This window comes from Hyperoodon ampullatus (assembly GCF_949752795.1).
Source record: "Hyperoodon ampullatus genome assembly, chromosome: 2".
NCBI lineage: Eukaryota > Metazoa > Chordata > Mammalia > Artiodactyla > Ziphiidae > Hyperoodon > Hyperoodon ampullatus.
Window position 1 is genome coordinate 26,043,768 of NC_136915.1, and position 18,277 is coordinate 26,062,044.

The 18,277-nt window shown below is 49.8% G+C and overlaps 1 protein-coding gene across 1 annotated transcript; it reads right to left on the reverse strand.

Moving 5' to 3' along the window:
- Nucleotides 1–481: 481 nt before the first annotated feature.
- On the reverse strand, nucleotides 482–17,417 carry PEF1 (penta-EF-hand domain containing 1; the record flags this gene model as incomplete). The annotated part of the gene is made up of 5 exons (XM_079698222.1): nucleotides 482–1,492; nucleotides 3,205–3,348; nucleotides 3,831–3,986; nucleotides 8,422–8,740; nucleotides 17,394–17,417. 5 exons carry the CDS (start codon nucleotides 17,415–17,417, stop codon nucleotides 1,263–1,265), a joined length of 873 nt encoding a protein of 290 aa, XP_079554348.1. The 3' UTR covers nucleotides 482–1,262.
- Nucleotides 17,418–18,277: the final 860 nt, after the last annotated feature.

The window sequence follows — 18,277 nt, forward strand, 5'->3', positions numbered from 1 at the left end:
TTTTGTCAGATCACTGTAGACATTTGGTATAGACTGATTATCAAGCTGATCTGAAGATCCAGCTGGCAAGTACAGATGTCTGCACTTAATAAAAATGGGGAGAAAGTTATGACTTCATAAATGCAGTTTGTCTGGAAGATTAAAACTCGGGTTTGAGATAATAAAAAGGCCAGGCTGTGAAACGTCTGGGGTGGCTGTTTCTAGCCCAGAATGCCAGCCCTAAAACTGTTATAAAACACACGGTCAGCTTCTTGGACTGAACCTGGCAAGGTTAGACTTAACCTGAAGTTAAGTTACACTTAACTTCACCCCAGGAAGTGAGAGCAGCCCTGTGGAGGCATGTCCCCCTGAGCTGTTTCTTTCTGCATGGCGTGGTATATACTATGTACTTAAATATTCGTTGAATGAAAGAATAAATGAGTGACTGAATGGATAAGCATATGAACCTGTAACTGGGAAGGTGTGGTGGAAAATGTGGAACTCCAGAGTTTTATTCTTTTATTGAAGCTTACAGTTGCACCAAACTTTTGGCCCCAAATGAAAAAAACCACAAATTAAAAAAAAAAAAAAGCATTGGCAGTGGGAGGTAGCAACTTGTCCGCTGGGGACTGAAGCCAAGCAGAGGATGGCAGGCAAGTGTGAGGGGTCCAAGCTGCAGAGGGGTGGCCTGGCCAGAGACGCCCAGAGAGCAGACTGCCCAAGCTCCCCGAGCAGGCAGCTGGAAGTCAACACACACGGACTTGTGGGGGGTGGAATCCAAGCCACTGGTCCCATGGGCAAATCTCTCACCCTGGTCAGATTCCATTTTGGAGAAACTGGGTTCATCTGACAAGACAGCGTGGGTGAGGGAACGCAGGTGCTAATGGTAAGAGGCTGATGAACACTTACCACTGGCGTCAGGGCATAGAAGGAAAAGCTAGAGGCTGGAGTCAGCTGACTGGACACTAACTCCATTGCAATGACCAGCATCTCTTGCACCTGGCGCAAGGCTGTGCCATTTAAATACTCAGGGATGTAAAAGGACATTCAATTTCCAGTCCTCTCCTAGGTCAGGCCCCTACCTGTGTGGCCTCAGCCCAGGTCCCCACTACTTGGTGGCTATGACGCAGACTCCCAGCCCTCTTTGGGAACAATGCTGAATCAGGCAAGGGAGAATTCTTTTTCTAGGAAGGGCAGGAAATGAAGAGAGGCCCACATGCTTCTCCCACCCTAGGAGCCAGGAAAAGTCCCTTGGTGCACTCCCTGCTTTACAGATGGGCTGGTCATAGCATCCGAGAAGCTGTCATGGTGACGAAGTCCTCGAAGCTGAGCCGAATGTTGCCCTGCACAGCTGTGTCCTTCTCCCGGAAGGCCTCAGTCAGCACCTGCAGCTGGGTGCACACATGGATGAAGCGATCTAGCTGCATGGCAGGACTGGCGGAGCGCGGGCAGTAGCGGGAGATCAGGAGCTGGGTGAACTGGGGGCTCAGATTGTAGCCCATCTGGGACAGAGCTGGAGAGGAGGGGCACACAGAGCAGACACAAAAACCTGCCGTGAGCACCGCCGCCAGCTCCACGGAGTACAGCAGTTCAGGAACCTCGAGGGGACTGGCACCAAAGCAGAAACAGGACAGATGTCCCGAGGGGCTGTCCAAAATGGCAGGAGCACAACAGGGGCTCTGGATGCCCCCCTGGGCTGGAAGGCCCCCATTCCTCTTTCTCAAAATCTCTGTTGTCTGTTCAATGAGGGGCCCACAGGGTCCCAGAATGACACCAGTCTGTCCATGCTCATCTCTGACTCGTCTCTATTACAGACAGAAGCCTGAGCCCCCTCGGGTCACCCTGCCCCGAGCAGACACACATCAGAGGCGGCTCAGCAGGAGGCTATGAGGGCCTGCTCTGGAGTCGAGATAGCCCCTCTGCAAGTTGCTTATTAACCCTTGCTAATCCTCTGTCTTATCATCTCTAAAACTGGGATAATACTTACTTACCTTGTAGGTTCTAGTAAGGATTAAAGGAGGTGATCATGCAAAGGATTTGGTGTAGTGCCTGGCACATAATAAGCACCCAGTAAGTGTTATTTGCTAAAAGTAATAAAATCATCACCATCTCCCCAGGCGAGGCTGCTGGGCAGTTCCAAGGTCACAGCCTCCATGCTGCTCCTCCTGCCTCTCCACCTGGGATGCTTCCTTCTTCCTCTCTGTATCATCTACCAGCTCAGGCTAAAGTCTCAGCTCCCCTTTTGCTATGTGGCCCTTGGGCAAGTCACCTAGACTAAGCCTCAGTTTTCTCACCTGTAAAAGGGTAATAATAAGAGATCCTTCATCTAAGGGTGGGGAATAAGAAACAGTACTTATCACATGGGGAGAAAGAATGATGTAATATATGAAAAAAACTTATTACAGTACCTGGCCCATAGCAAGCATTCAATAAATATTAGCTTTCCTGTGATAATATCACCCTTACAAATATCCATCACCGGACCATTACCTGACAACAGAGTAGGTGCTCAGAAGAGGTCACCTCCTTTCCCTTCCACCAGGGAGCCGCCCCTCCCCCAGCTCCCGCCCCCACGCTCCTTAGTCTGATTGAAATCCATGGCCAGAGTGAGGGGCTGGGTTCTGTGGGGAGCACTTTCTCCCTCTCAGGTGGCAAAGCTCCCTGTCCAGTTCTCATCTCCGCACTAACCAACCATCCTCTGGAGTCAGAATTGGAACCAGACCTGGAGCTGTGGCCTCAGGTCACCTTACCCAACTGCAACTTTTAGAGTGGTCTGGGTCCCAAAGCTGGGAATGAAATTGCCTTCTAGTAGGGCTAGCAACAGAAGCCACCTTTCTGAGCCCCTCTACAGGGCTCTTTCCATTCTGCATGCTAGAAACTAGAGAGGAAAGAGCCACACGAGCCACATGTACCAGTCTCAAAGTGCCCTGGGCTGCTGAGTTTCCATCCCCAAGGCTCCCTGCCAGCTGGGCCTGTCTCACCTAGTGCTGCCAGGAATCCCATCGTCAGAGAGTCCAGCCCTGATGGTTTCCCTGCCCTGGACTGGGCTCACGGCCCAGCCAGGTCACAGAAGGGGTGGGGAGAGGGCCTGTGCTGAGGGCAGCGTTTTGCAGTGCAGTTGGACACGTGGTAGCCAGAGGCTAGAGAGAACCCCTTGCTCTGTCTTAGGGGGTAAAGAGAAACATCCGGCTGTGCCTGTGCGCTGAGCCCCTGCCAGGCCCTCACCTTGCTGCAGCTCTGTGTAGCTAATGGAGCCCGAGCAGTCCCGGTCATACTGCTGGAAGAGGTTCTTCCACTGCTGGATGCACTTCCACAGGGCTGAGAAACCGTAGACATCAATGTGGCCTGACTTGGTCTTGTCAAACATGTCTTGGTGGGGGGGGAGGGAAAGAAGGCTTCAAGACCAGGGGCCAAGGGTCCTCAGATACGACTGAGGCTCCCTTCTCCCCAGGCTGGAGTAGGACACTCCACAGAACCACAGGCCTGAGGCCCAGATGCCGGTACCCAAGATGCACCCTCATCAAGTACTATCCCAGCCCCCACCCCTGCCAGAACTGCATCTTCTCCACAGGCTTGGCAGCTGACCCCCTCCCTGCCATCTGCCACCAGGACAGGGAGTCCCATTCTGCAGAATGAGAAACTGAGCTGGCCTATGATTCAGCAAGGCTTAGAACCTGAGAACAGGTCTAAGGAAAAGAGCTCTCTAAGGGATCGCACCTTGAACCCAGTTTCCTGTGAGAAATCCTCCCTGGCCAAAAGATTTCTCCTCAGAATGGCCTCCTACCCACCTACCGTCAGACAGGAGGTGGCTCTGCCCCAGCCGGAGCCCACGAGGAAGGGCTAGGACTCACTTATCATCATGAGGCATGTCTCGTCGTTGAACGAGGACCAGTTGGAGTTGACCAGGGCCTGCTTCAGCTCCTTGATGGAGATATAGCCACTGTGATCGGAGTCCACTGACTGGAACCAGGAGTAAGCCTCGGGATCCACATTGGGAGGGGTGCCACCTGCAGGAAGGGGTGCCAACCAGGGGAGTCAGACGCAGGCCTCAAGACCAATCCTCAGAAATGCCGGGAAGGGTCAGCCTCAGTGTCCCCCAGCTACAGGTTTTCCCTACCTCAAAAGTCTCACAGATCTGCCTACCCACTCCCTGGCTTCCATCAAGACAACACCTTTACTCTAATGGAAGAGGACCTTCTGTGTAAACTCACAAGTATTTGCGGTTGATTTCTACTCCACAAATCCTTCAGGTTTTTCCTACAGTGCTCCAGCCACTTCTCTATTTGATTTTAAGTTTCTAAGGAACAGGGACTTGTCCGGCAGATTAAGAATTCTCTGAAAAGGGGGATCATCTCTTCCCCCAAAATGTTTGCTGAGCACCTAACATGCACAGCCCAGAGACAAGCATTTTGAGAGTAAGGCAGCAGGGAGCTCTCTGGGGTGGGAAGCAGGTCTGGTCCATCTCTGGCACCAGGAGAGCTGGCATATTCTATCAAGGGCTACCCGAATGTGGGTGGCCACAGAGCTCCATGTCTCTTCCCTCTGCATCACCTCCGATGCCTATCCCCACCTCCAAACCTCCCTGTGGACATCTGTGACACCTCCTCACCTCACATGCCCAAAGAGCTGCCCAGAGCTGCCAGGTCCATACACAGGTATCAACTCCTCCCTGTCCCTACTGCACCTGCCCTGATTCAGACACCTCTCGCCTGACTGTGGAACTAACCCAAAGTCCTAACCAAATCCTCACGACAGCAACTCTCCACCACTTAGCACTTGTTGCCGAGTAATCTTTGTAAAATTCCACTCTGTTCTCACCAATTTCCCCCCACCTCAACTCAAAACTCTTCAAAGGCTCCCCACTGTCTACAAAATAAAGTCCAGCATCCCTAAAACAGCATTCCAGTTTCCCCACAATGTGGTCTACCCCCATCTACCTGTCACTCTATCCCCACTCTGTCCCCCTCCACCTCTGTTCCAGGCTACATGCAGTAAGTAAGACACCTGGTCCTACCCAGACCTTCACAGCTCCCTATGAAGCCTTTACTCACCTCACCAGGTTCTCTCTGTCTCATACCCTCTTCTCCCTCATCTCTTTGCATCCATTTCCCACCCACCCTTCAAAACCCAAATAAAATGCTGCTCCTTCTATAAAGCCTTTCCTCTTCTTCCATCCCTGGACAGGCCTCCTTCCTCTCTCCTTTGTACTCCTCTCTATGGCCCTGATCACTCCACTGCGTACATGTTTTTTCCTACTCTTTCCAGGTTACACTTGGAGCAACTTGTGGGCAAGATCCCAGCCTAACTCATCTCTGAATCCCCAGGGGCTGGCACAGAGCCGGACACAGAAAGGGGAGGTGCTCAATTCATGCTAGAATTGGCCTCCTGGTTCAAGTCCCAGCTCTCCCATGTGCGGCTTTGGTTAAGTTATTGAAGTTCTCTGTGTTTCAGTTTTTTTATCTGTGAAATGATAAGCACAACAGCATCTACTTCATAAGGTTATTATAAAGATATAATTAATAAATGAAAACCCTTAGATCAACACCTGGCACCATCCAAGCACTATATACCTGCTGATTATTAGTGTTGCTGTTGTGGTTCAAACGGCTTTGTGTGTCTGGGAGCTTTGTGTGTACGTCAGATGGAAGAAAGGATCATTCATTTGGAAAGACATGCAGGGTGGGCTGGGGGTGAGGGGAGAAGGTGGCAGATGAAAGCAGAGAAGCACAGAAGACTGTCTTGGGAAAAAGCCAGAGTTACACCGTATTGGTAAACCTGCTGAGTTGACTGAGGGCTCCTTCACACAAGGCAGTATCAGAGACAGCACAGAAACCACTGCCCAGTCCCCAAAGTAAGGCCAGAAGGATAAAGGTTTGCCTGACTGAGGGACTAGTCTGACCTCCTCGGATGGGAAATCCAGATAGGCCCCACCCTCTTTCCTAAAACAGCTGCTGTGCCATGGGGGAGAGGAGGTCACAGCCACAGGCAGGAGAGTCTCTGTAACATGTGGTCTGCGCAGTCAGCATAGAACAGCTCAGGCTCTGGAAGCAAAGAGAGCAAAGATCCTTACTAGCCTGTGTGGTTTAGAGGAATTGTTTCATTCTCTGAGTACTGATTCCCCCATTTCTAAAATGGACCTACTTCCCAGGGTTGCTGTGATGATTAAATGAGATAACAGCAAAATAAAGTTTTCACAAAGGGCCTGGAATGTGTGCAGTCACATTTTTGCAGAGGAAGGCCTATTTAAACTGGGTCTGAAAGGACAATTAAGAGTTACGATGGGGAAAAGAAAAAGCATGTGGCAAAGGCACAGAGTGTGTTCAGAGTACTCCAAGGGGTCTGGGGTTGATGGAAGAGAGGGTCTGGAAAGGCCCGTTGGGAGTCGAGTGCCCTTAGGATCTTCCCTGTGGGCAATGAGGCACCTTTAAGGGTCAAACCTCTCTTGCAGAGCATGGTGTTCAACATTTAGACCCTGTATTCAGCGGGGTTAAGATGGGGCCTCCAGGTGACTCCACTGCAGGTGATATACGGACCATACTTTAAGAAGCACTGCTCCAGGGACTTCCCTGGTGGTCCAATGGCTAAGACTCCGCGCTCCCAATGCAGGGGGCCCAGGTTTGATCCCTGGTCAGGGAACTAGATCCCGCACGCATGTGACAACTGAAAAAAAAGATCCTGCACGCTGCGACGAAGATCCCCTGTGCCGCGACTAAGACCCAGCGCAGCCAAATAAATAAATATTAAAGAAAAAAGAAGCACTGCTCCAGGGGCTCATGGGTAGCACTGGAGAGGAGAGAGGAAGCTGTGGAGGGTGAGCAGTTAAGAGTCTGAAGCACATTTCTCCTCTCTGCTGCAGCCCCATTATCTCTGGCCTCAGGCCCTGGTGGGATAAGCCTCACAGCCAGGGGTTTCTTTCCCTGCAGTGACCTCATGTAGGCTCGGAAACAAAATTTTAAAAGGAGGAGGAAATCCACCAGGAAGCTTCTGAGCTGAAAGCAAACAGCCAGCAGCTCTGGCTCTGATAAGATAAATGCCACTGGCTCACAGTGTTTAGAACCCCCAAGGTCTGAGCCTCTCCCTCAGCCACCTGCTGGGTATATATGCTAAGATGCTACAGCTTCCCAGCAGTACCATTCCCTGGAGGCCCTTCAGGTGCACCAGAGTGGTTCCAGGCTGCCTCGCTGCTGGTGTGGTCTCCTGGGAACAAGCACTGCGAAGAGGCTGACTGCATGAGCTTGGGAGGACACAGGGTCTGGGATCTCACCTTCCCCAACCCCGTCTGAAATCATTCAGAAATCTTCACTGAGCTTGAAGCCGCACCTAAGATTCTCTGCCTCCACTGAGTTGCCAAGCCCCCTCCCCAGCCCCGCTTTGTCCAGTACCTCAGCTTTACAGTCTCTGCTCTTTATCCTTCCCCTATCTCACCCCATCACTCTCCTGCCTGCCTCGTCATCTTTCAGTGGTACGGCCCTTGCCACATCTGCTATCACATTAAATGCCAAATACCTCGTTGCTGAGAATGCTCCAGAACAAGTCTTCTCACAGAACAGTTTACTAAGCCCCTCCCATTTGTCATACCCTGTGCCCAGTGTTTACCTGCAACTTCTCATTTAATCTTTATTAACAAATTTGTGAGGTAGTGACATTTACACATTTTACAGATGTGGACACTGAGGCTTAAAGAGATGAAGTAATTTGGTCAGGTCAGTAAGTGATCTGATCTCAAAAGCCCAAGCTTTCAACAACTATGCTATCTTACCTTTCTACATATAGTAGTCAGTCTCTCTTACACAGAAACGGGGTTTCTCCCCACCGTAGACTGTAGCATTATCTCCAATCATTTGCTAATCCACTCCCTCCCCTGATTCCCTGCAAGAGCACGGTACATCCTCTCCACTGCCTGGTGGCCTGCAGAGCCCCTCCAGTGAGAGGAGTATCCATTCCCATCCTATTGATGTCAGGCTTGACCAGAGGATGTGGTTTGGCCAATAAACGTGAGTGCAAGAAATATAAAGTACTTCAAAGCAGAAGCTTTAGGAGGCATCGTGCATCCCTGCTAGCTCTCCTGCTCTTTTTGTCTGCCACAAGAACAGTATATCCCAAACAGGGGCTGCTCCTCCAGCCTGGATCCGGGAAAGAAAAGACACGTGGAGCAGAACCTCAGCAGCCAAGCCTGCAGCTGCCAAAATGTAACCAAGAGTAAATAAGTGTGAGCAAGGAACAGAAATAAACATTTGCCATTGTAAGCCAGAGATTTAGGAGTTGTTACCACAGCAAAGCTAATTAACAGACTTCTCATTCTGCTAATGCAAGCTAAGCTAGAGACAAGATGCTAAGGTGCCAGAGACCAGGCTGCCTACACATCCACAAGGAGGGCAAGGAAGGGCCCTGGATAACTCAGAACAAGGTCAGAGGCACCTGGAGTCCAAGATCCCTACTTACCTGGAGGAGGTGTTCCCTGTCCATAAGGCCCGGGATGCTGGGCACCATAGGAATTTGGAGGTGGTGGTCCATAGGGGCCCCCTGGGGCCGCGCCACCATATGGTCCTCCCGGAGTTCCAGAAGGGAGCCCCCCAGAGTTGGGGTGTGCATAGGGCCCTCCACCAGCTGGTGGTCCATAAGGCCCTCCAGGGGCAGGACCTCCTCCATATCCGCCACCAGGGGGTACCCCGCTAGCATATTGCCCTCCAGCATGGGGGAGTCCGGGGTAGTAGCTACCCGGAGGGGCTCCGGGTGCTTGTCCTCCAGCTCCTGGGCAGCCCTGCAAGAAGAGCAAGATATCAGTCAGAATGACAAGGCCAGAAACCAGCCACAGTATGGAACTTTACAGTTGTAAGGCACTGCCACTGCTGAACTGGACTGGAATCATGACCCCACTGCTCAGATGGGGAACCTGAGGCTTCTGGAGGAGATACAACTTACCCAAGGTCACACTGCCACTGACCTGCAGAGGTAGGGCTGGAACCCTGCCCTCCTGGCTGCCCTTCCCTGCACACCAAGGGGCTCCACAAGGGCTGGGATCAGGTCTGGTTTGCCACTTTATCCCTTTATCCCCAGCCCCCAGTGCAGAACAGATGCTCAATAAATATTTATTGTATGAATGAGCGGGCAAATTAATCAAACTGAATTCCAAATCCACACCCTGTGGTACCCCCATCTCTATCCACAGAATTCACAGTGCAAATGTGATCTCCAGCCCATGCCCCTGACCCTCTTGAGTCACAAATGATGTATCTATAGCACGGATTCATCCACAGCATGTCTTCCTTACCCTACTCTAGCTCATGATGCAAAACCATTTCCCCAGCCTCATTCATGGCTCTGTGAACAGGTAGGCAAGACCCTATTCCTAAGGCAATATAGGCCCATGATTAAGAGTGAAAAAGACCAGTTCAAGCTTGCGATCTGCCACTTACTAACTGGTCTAACCCTCTCTAAGCCTAAATATCCTTGGCTCTAAGAGTGCCTGCCTACCTCCAGGTTAGTATGTGAATGAAATGAGGCCGGTCACGTGAAGGGCTCTGACACAGGCCCTCGCACAAAGTAAGCACTCAATACACAGTAACTATTAATAGTAGGACTCTTCTATGGAGGAGGAAACTCAAGTCCAGAAAAATCACACAACAACCGTGTGGAGGGGCTGGGGCCAGAATCCAGGTCTCCTGGCTGCTAAGCCCAGGCCATGTAAACAGTAGAGCATACATGGGAGCACTCCTCCCTCTCTTGTCCCTGTCCCCACGCCACTAGCCAGGGACCCCTGAGGCTCAGAGTGTTTGGCTCCAGCTCCCTAAATGGCCTAGTGGAGCACAGCCTCAACACATCTGCAGACAGGCTGAGCTCAAGGGCACAGAGAGCAACCGCACCCGGCTCCGAGCATTGTGAGGATGGTACCATCTGGACACGTTTTAGATCAACCTGTAAGGCACACCAGTGGCCTAGCCAGTACGAGCCTGGATTTCCTCTTTTAATTGCGTTTGATAGCTTCCAGGACAGTCACCCTCAAGGCTAAGGCCAAAGTCACACTTCATCTCAAGAGAGTCTGCTTGCTCGGGGAGGAGAGGCTTCTTGAGGGAGGGCAGGAAGCACGCCCTTCCACCTTCCCCACTCAGCACCGTGGACGCTCTTCTGCCCTGGAAGCTGCCACAGCTCGTAGCAAGACTCCTTCACAGATAATGAAGTCACAGGCAAATCTCAATTCAAAACTCTGCTCTCATCAGCTGAGCTCATGACCATGGGTCAGTGGCCTGTTTCCTCACAAGTAAAATATAATAATCCCTTCCTCACTGAATTGTTCTGCAGATTACAAGAAATGTATACAGAAGAATTTTGTTAGTTAAATTTTTAGCTAAAGAACCCCACCCCATCCCCCTTTTTTTTTGGCCACGCGGCTTGCAGGATGTTAGTTCCCCAACCAGGGACTGAACCTGGGCTATGGCAGTGAAAGTGCCGAATCCTAACCACTGGACCACCAGGGAATTCCCTAAAGAACCTTTTGATGAATAAAAATATTTAAAAACTGGCGAGAGAAAGTTGCTCTGGTTGGAGGTGGGGGTCCCAGAGCCCTGACCACGTAGGCCCCTCCCTTGCTAGGCTATGAGTGAGCCCTGCAGAACCCCCCCAGTGATTCAAAAGGCAGTTTGAAAACCATTAATACAAGAAATAGTTCTTACAACAGTGTCTGGCATAAATCATAGCTCTACTGTTATATTAATTATTATTATTACTATCAGCAAAGCCCTGGGCCAGGTAAACTCTTGGGGCGGGGGTGTGTATAAAGGAGAGTGAAATGTTCGAAGAAGCTCAGTTAATAGGAGAGGCACTGAAACACACTCTGTAACATTTAACAAAACAGCATAAGGAAACAGGTGTTTAAATGGACACATAAGCCATGTGCCATGGGACCACAAAGGAGAGTGAAATCAGGGAGGGTTTCCAGGAGGAAGCAGCATTTGGATTAGGACTTAAAGAATAATAAAGATTCCCAAGGGAGCTGGAGAGGTGTGATGGGAGAGGTGCCCAGAAGACCTCTTCAACCTAACCCCTTCAGTTTACAGACGGGAAACTAAGGCCAGGTGAGGGGAAGAGACTGGCTTAAGAAACACTGTGAGCTGAAGGCAGAGGCAGATCACTCCCCGTCCACATCCCAGTCCATTGACTCCCACCACCTCCTGCCACGGTGCTCTTTCCTTAAGCAATAGGGCACAGGATTCCAGTGTAGGCTAGAAAAGGGGATGGGGACTCTGCAGAGCCTGGGCACACCTAAAGAACAGGCTGGACACCAAGCCAGGAAGTTGCTGCTCCATAAGAAGTCGTGTGAGCAAAGCCATCAACTGTTCCTGGCTTAGGACACCTGAGGCACAGCCCTTCCCCCAGGAAACGACCCCACGACAACCAAGCTAGTGCTGCCGGCCGGTCTTCTGACCTTGGTCCTATCACAATCCAGGGGTCTGGTGCAGCCTGGCCGCAACTAAACCTTTCCTTTCTGCCCTGCATTAAAGCCCTTACGTGTACAGTTTACAAAGCACTTTCACATGCACACAAATGCTACTGGCAAAATTCTGCCAACAATCCTCTAACAGAAAAAAGGAAGGTATTAGTAGGCCTATTTTCAGATGAAGAAACTGAGGTGCACAACTGTTAAAAGACTTCATTCATTCAGCAAGCATTTACAGAGCAACAATGTTGTGTTAGGCTCTGTGCTAGGCCGGGAGGCACAAAACTAAACAGGGCTTGGCCTTGAGGAGCCCCAGATAATTATGATACAGTCTGATCAGTGTCATCAGAAAAATCTACTTAAATGCTATTAAGAAGGCATGGGCAGAGGAATTGGTTCTGTTTGTCGAATGATAAATGAGCATCAAATGAACACATATAGGCAGTGGGTCAAGGAAGACTTCCTGGAAGAGGCAGGAGTAATACTGGAACTGGCACTGAAGGATGCACATGCATTCTCCAAAAGGCAGGCAGCAAAGGACATTCCAGACGGAAGAAGAAAGACAAACGCACAGACCTATGAGCGAGCATGGAGTAGTCAGGGAGTGGGCTAAAAAGCAGGGGGCAGGGGGCAGAACGCAGAGTGGACTCAGAAAGGCAAGCTCTTTACATGCTCCTTGTCTTATCACCTGTCCTGCTGCATTTCAGTTAGCTGGTGCATCTTAGAGCAGTTTCTCTCTGTCACGCAACAGTGAGCTCCCCAGGGGCAGACAGTGGGCCTCATTCATCACGGTAGCCCAGGGTCCAGCACAGAGCCTGGCACCGGCAAGCCGCCGTAAAAATGTGAACAAATGAATACCACTCAAAAGATTTGGAGCTTTATGCCGGAGGAAACAGAGCGCTACAGAAGGGTTTCCAACAGGGAAGAAACGTGATCGGGCCTTGTTTAGAGAACTAAGCAGCGTCGGGTGTGAAGGATGAACTAGTGGGGGAGGCGGCAGCCCAGGTGCTGGACAGGCAGGGCTTGAACCAGACAGCAGACTCAGAGAGAACGGGATGGATTCCGAAGCTATTTCAGAGATAGACTAGACATGACTTGGCAACTAATTAGGTTAGAGAAGCGATGGAGGGGGCAGTGAGGAAAGGGAAGTGTTTAGAATGACTCAGGTTTCTAGCTTGCACCAGAGGATGAAGAAAGTAAAACCACAAGAATCCAGGCTGGGGAAGAGGGTTCCCAGGGCCACTGAGTTGTTAGTAAACGTCTGAACCAGAAATGAAAACCAGAGTTCCTGATTCCATGTTCTTTTATACTACTCCATGCCATCTGCCAACCCTTTGAAGAGTTTTTCCAAGAGCATTTCATGCTGATAAACACAAGATTGTCCAAAAAACAAACAAAAAAAGATGAAGAGTTCAGCAACCATGGTTTCCAAACCATTACAGAAAACTAACCCTAGGTCTTTACTGATTGCAAATAAACTACATTTGATAAATTTGGGTGGGGGGAAGGGGCAATTAACATTTTATCAAGGCTCTCACTGATCTTCAGTCCTATGAGGTAAGTGCTATGATCCCCACTTTACAGATGAGAAAATTAAGGTGGAGAGTTTAATCATGTGCCTGTGATGACGCAGCTAGAACTGGTAAGCTTCAAAACAGGGTCTGCATGACTCCACCACTCTACCCTCTTCTGGGTGTTCACAATAAATGAGTGAGTGTCTACTACGTGCCAGTGCCAGAGACTGTCCTAAATATATGTGTCAGATATGATGGATTTCTACAGTGGAAGGAGTTGAAGGGGAAAGGGTTGGATTAGGTCATCTTTCAGAGGCTTCAAGCCCAGAAATCAGGGAGACTCGGAAGAATCATGTTGTTTTCACCCCCGCACCTAGACCCAATTCGAGAGCCACAGTATTGTAAGAGACCCCAAAGTCCTCCCAGTCCAACCTCTCAGTCGATGATGGAATCTCTGTAGCACCATCTGGAATCTCTGTTTACATTCCCGCAAGTGGTGGGGAGTTCACCCCCTCCCAAATAACCCACTCAGAAAGTCTTACATTTTCTTTTGGCTCTGAGGGCTCATTCTTCTACCACAAGACCCTTGTGAAGCCCAGAGGTGTCAAAGTTTGGTCCATGCTGAGTACTGAGGGGGAAACACAAGCCTGTGTTTCAAACACAAGGCTGTGTTGCAAACACAAGCCTGTGCTCTGGAGCTAGCCCCCAGCCCGCTGGAGGAAGTTAGAGCCCATTCTAAGGGGTTAAACAATCACAAGACTACAGAAGGAGTGGTTTGGGCATTCACCAGCAGAACCTCCTAAAATACTGAAAGGCCAGAAATCTGCAGCCAATAAACAGTGAGCCAAGAACTGTCCCAAGACTTCAATTACCACCTCTGTGCTGACACTCCAAAACCTTTCTCTCCAGCTTCATCTCTCATGAGCTGCAGACCTCATATCCAACAACCTCCTGGACCTTCCGTCCAAATCTATTCCTCCCTCTGTGTTCTCACTGCAGTGAAGGGAAACCCTGATGCCCTCCTGGACACCTCCTCTTTCCTTTCCTCCGTCACCTCAGTTAGGCACCAAGTTTTCTCACTTCTACCTCCCAGCTCCATGTTCACCAGGTCACTGTTCTCTCACCTAGATTACTTCAACAGCTTTGAAACTGGTCTCCCTGCCTTGTCTCTCCTGCTTCAACGCCCCCCCCCCCCCCGACAGTGCCCCACGGTCAAAGCTCAAAGCGCGAATGGGAGAAAACTCTTCAGGAGCTCCCCAACAACTCTCAGGATGAAGTCCACACTCCTCAAAAAGGCACATAATGCCCTTTAGGATCTGGTCCTTGCTTGCCTTTCTGGTCTTATTTGTTACCCTCTCCCCCCCTCCGCTTCACTACAACTAGACTGATCTCCTTAAATTCTTCCAAAATACTGGGCTCTCTTACTTGCTTCCTGGCCTTTGTGAATACTATTCCCTCCACTGGAATACCATGCCTTTCTTCACACAGCTAACTATTCCCTCCACTGGAATACCATGCCTTTCTTCACACAGCTAACTCCTACTGGAGATGTGGTTTTTGGCTTAAATGTCACCTCCTTTAAGAAGACCTGCTTCCCTCAAGACTAAGTTAGGTGCCCCTCCTGTGCTAGCCTGACATTCCCATTTAATACTCATCGCACAGATTCTACAATTTACGTGTCTGTATCACTCTTCCCCTTGGAGTATTTACTATATGCCAAAACACCATATCAAGCACTTTATGTGGATTATCTCATTTAATCTTTGCAGTTACCCTTGAGGTAGGTACTCTTATGACCCCATTTTTAAAAAGGGGGAAACCGAGCCTCAGACTTCTGCAAGAAATTTCTGCAAGGAAATGGCAGAGCAAGGATTTGAAGCCAAATCTCTCTGGCCTCAGAGACCAAGCTCTTAAGCACTGAAATCCATCAGGCTGGCTCCCCCACAGGACCAAAGGGTACTTGAGTTTTACTCCTCCAACACCCAGTCCATGCTTGAGGACCCTGGGGCAGGACGCAGCAGAAAATTACAGGAGTTTTGACTCCTAACAAGAGGCTGGAATCCTCCAGAGCTATGTACTGGGTGGAGGGAAGGCAGCACTGACTAAGCCTTTGGATGTTTTCAGACAACCCACTTCCTTTCTTGGAACACTGTGGACCAGGAGCTGGATAGGAGGAACGAAGAAGGTATGATGGGAGACAAGCATTTCTTCCTCTACTCGAGACATATTCCTCTCTGTGCTCCTTTGCAATATTTCACTGAGCATAAGCCCAGGCAGCACAGCATGATAACAGTGACCCCAGCAGCAAGAGCTATGCCACCACGCTCTGGCACACACTAGGTATCAGCAATGCGCCAAGCTCCCCACAGGCTTTATCATACTTCATCCTCTTTTCAGCCCTATGAAGTACTATTTCTCCCTCTTTACAAGTGAAGAAACCCAGGCTCAGAGCCCTTAGATGATTTGTCCAAGTGTATAACTATTAAATAGCAGAATTAGGATTCTAGCCCAGTTCTGTCTAACCTGGAAGTTCAGGCTCTTAATTTCTAAGTCACTGCTTCTAGGATGCATACAAATTGTCTCCAAAAGCTTATTAAAATGTAGATGCTTGGGCCTTTCATGGGTACAGAACAGGTCTGAGGTGGAACCCCAAAATGTGCTTTTTTAACAAGCTCCTAGGTGATTCTGATGTAGACCATCCACTGAGAAACAATGTACTATGGCAATGTTTTCCCAAACTGTGTTCCTCAAGAATACCAGTGTCACCAACATATGACCAGACTTATGTCATGTAAGTGGGGTGGGGGGTTCTATAGTTAAGTAAGTTTAAGAAACACTTCATATTCTATCCCTGTCTGGCAAATTTTGCCTCTCTGGCAAATTTACAATGTCTATTAACAAATTAAGAATTCTGAGTTGGCCTGTGGTTAACAGGTTAACAAAACTCATTAAGCTGTATTTAACAGTGTATTTCCCAAACTTATTTAACCACAGAATACTCCTTTATTAGCAATATTTATTAACATTTCACAAGCCTCAGCAAATGCAACTGAGCTTGGGAAACACTGCTAGGTTATACTTCCTCCTAACCCCAGCCCAGGCTGACCTCTCTCCTTCCTACCTCTGCTAAGTATGCAATGATAGAAACTCTTAAGTTCTAGCACGGGCACTCCCTCACTTGCTATGTGTGACCTTGGGCAAGCCACTTAACCTCTTTGGGTTCATTCCTCAGCTATAAATTGGGGGAATAATCCCTGCTAGCCTGCTTACAGAGCCTTCATGATTGAGATAATGGATGTCCAAATACTGTGTGCAAAAACTGTACAGGGCTGCACTCCCTACGAGGGCTCTTGCCACATCTTCTGATATGTGATTACACTCAGCCCAGTGCTTAGCAATATCCCATGTGACTTTGTTTTCCAATTTTTCCTGCATGGGTTTTATCTCCTAAATTAGTGTAATCTTAGGCAACTTAGGAGCCTCTCTGAGCTAAAATGAAGGGATTCTTCTGAGGGCCCTTCCAGCACTGGCCTTCAAGAAATCTAGTAAAAATCAAAATACTAAAAGGTAACACCTGTCACACTCTTCATAGCACCAAATGCTTTACAAGCATCACTTCATTACTCTTCATAACAGCTCTATGAAGTAGATCCTATTATTTGGCCCTATTTTACAGAGGAGGAAACTTCAGCTCAGAAAGGGCTCAATGGCTCAAAACTATTTAAGTGATGAAGCCAAGGTGTGAACCTTCCTCTGACTCCAGACTGCACTTGACTACTCTAACGTTCTTGTTATCCAACAGCGGATTCTGGCCACAGAATCGCCTTGCTGTGGTGTTCTTGCCTGGATCAAGATGGGCTGGCAAGTGGGGAAAAGGCATTTGCTGACAGCTCCGGGTTCTGCTGCCTAACTGCCTGGTGATTTCAAATAAATTCTCTGTCTCCTTGAGTTTCACTTTTCCTGTGTGTGAAATGGAAGTGTTGGACTCAGTCAGTAGTCGAACAAGCTCGTTTGTGCAGCCTGCTAAAACCACAGGTTCTCCTGATTATTCAGATGCAGTACGTCAAGAGTGTATTTTTATCAACTCCCCAAAAGATACCGACAGAACCAGTGCTCTAAACGTTCTGTTGGTGTTGATGACCCTGCCTGGGGCCCCAGCGGGATCCTGGGAAGATATGGGGCCCAGGCCAAGCCCAGTCTGACTCTGTGGGGTCCAAGAACCCCAAATCTTCCCGTGAACGACGTCAAAGGGGGCGCGACACGACCTCCCAGACGTGCGGTCCTGCGTGACGTGAGCCAGGCGCGACCGACCCTCCCTTTTCCCTTCTCTCCTGCGCGAAACCTCGTTGAAGCCAACCTCAGAGTGGGAAAGGCGCGGAGGAGGCGGGGAGAAAGAGAAGCAGGGGATCCCGGGCCTGGACTTGGCGAGGCACCCACTTGGATTCGCCCGCCCCTCACACACTCACCTGCCCGTAGGGGTAGCTGGCCATGGCGACTCTGACGTCTCACGTCGCCGTGGGGCGGGACTTTCGTCTCAAACCCGCCTCCTCCTGGGCGTGGGGGCGTGCCCTATTCTGATTGGATGTTCGCAACTATCAATCCTAGGCGCATGGGTCGACGGAAGTGACGCTATAGGGCGGCGATCTGGTGCCTCCCAGAGACGCCAGAGAAGCTAAGGATCCGGAGACGTTCCCAGAAATCTTCTTCGCTGTACTGGAGCACCTGTTCCTCTCTTTCCTGCCCTAGAGTAGGCTCCAGGGCTGGTCGGTCCCGGGTATTTAGGGCGAAGCTTGGGTGGTGTGTTGCAGCGGTGGCCATGTTTTAACCTGGCAAATGGGACGCATGATAGTGGCGTAGTTGCTGTCGTCACTCAGTTTCCAGCAGAGGAAAGCCCAGGAGGTTACCGTGACGACGGGGAACAGACGGAGGCCTCCGGGGAAGGCTAGAGGCAAGGGCGAGAAGTTACTGCGTTCTAATGTCAAGGCACCACGTGTCAGTTAGTAGCTTTGGAGTGGGATCTATGGTGTTTGGACAGGAAAATTCCAAACCGTCAGAATGGGAGGGAAATTAGATCATCTAGGGCCCCTTCTTTCATAAATGGGGAAACTGAGGTCCAGAGAAGCAGTGACTTGCCCTAGTTCACTATGGGTTAGGGGCAGAGTGTAACCTAGAACTGGGGTCAGTGAATGTCCCAGTTCTCATCAGGGAAGTCTTGAGGACTGGTGCCAAAGTAAGTAAAATCCTGGTTACTAAGTGACCTCATAGTCATGTACTTGCCTGTTCGTGGTTCAGGCTCTCCACTTGTTTGCATGCTTATTTAATTTGTTAGTTCTTACATGCGGGCACAGAT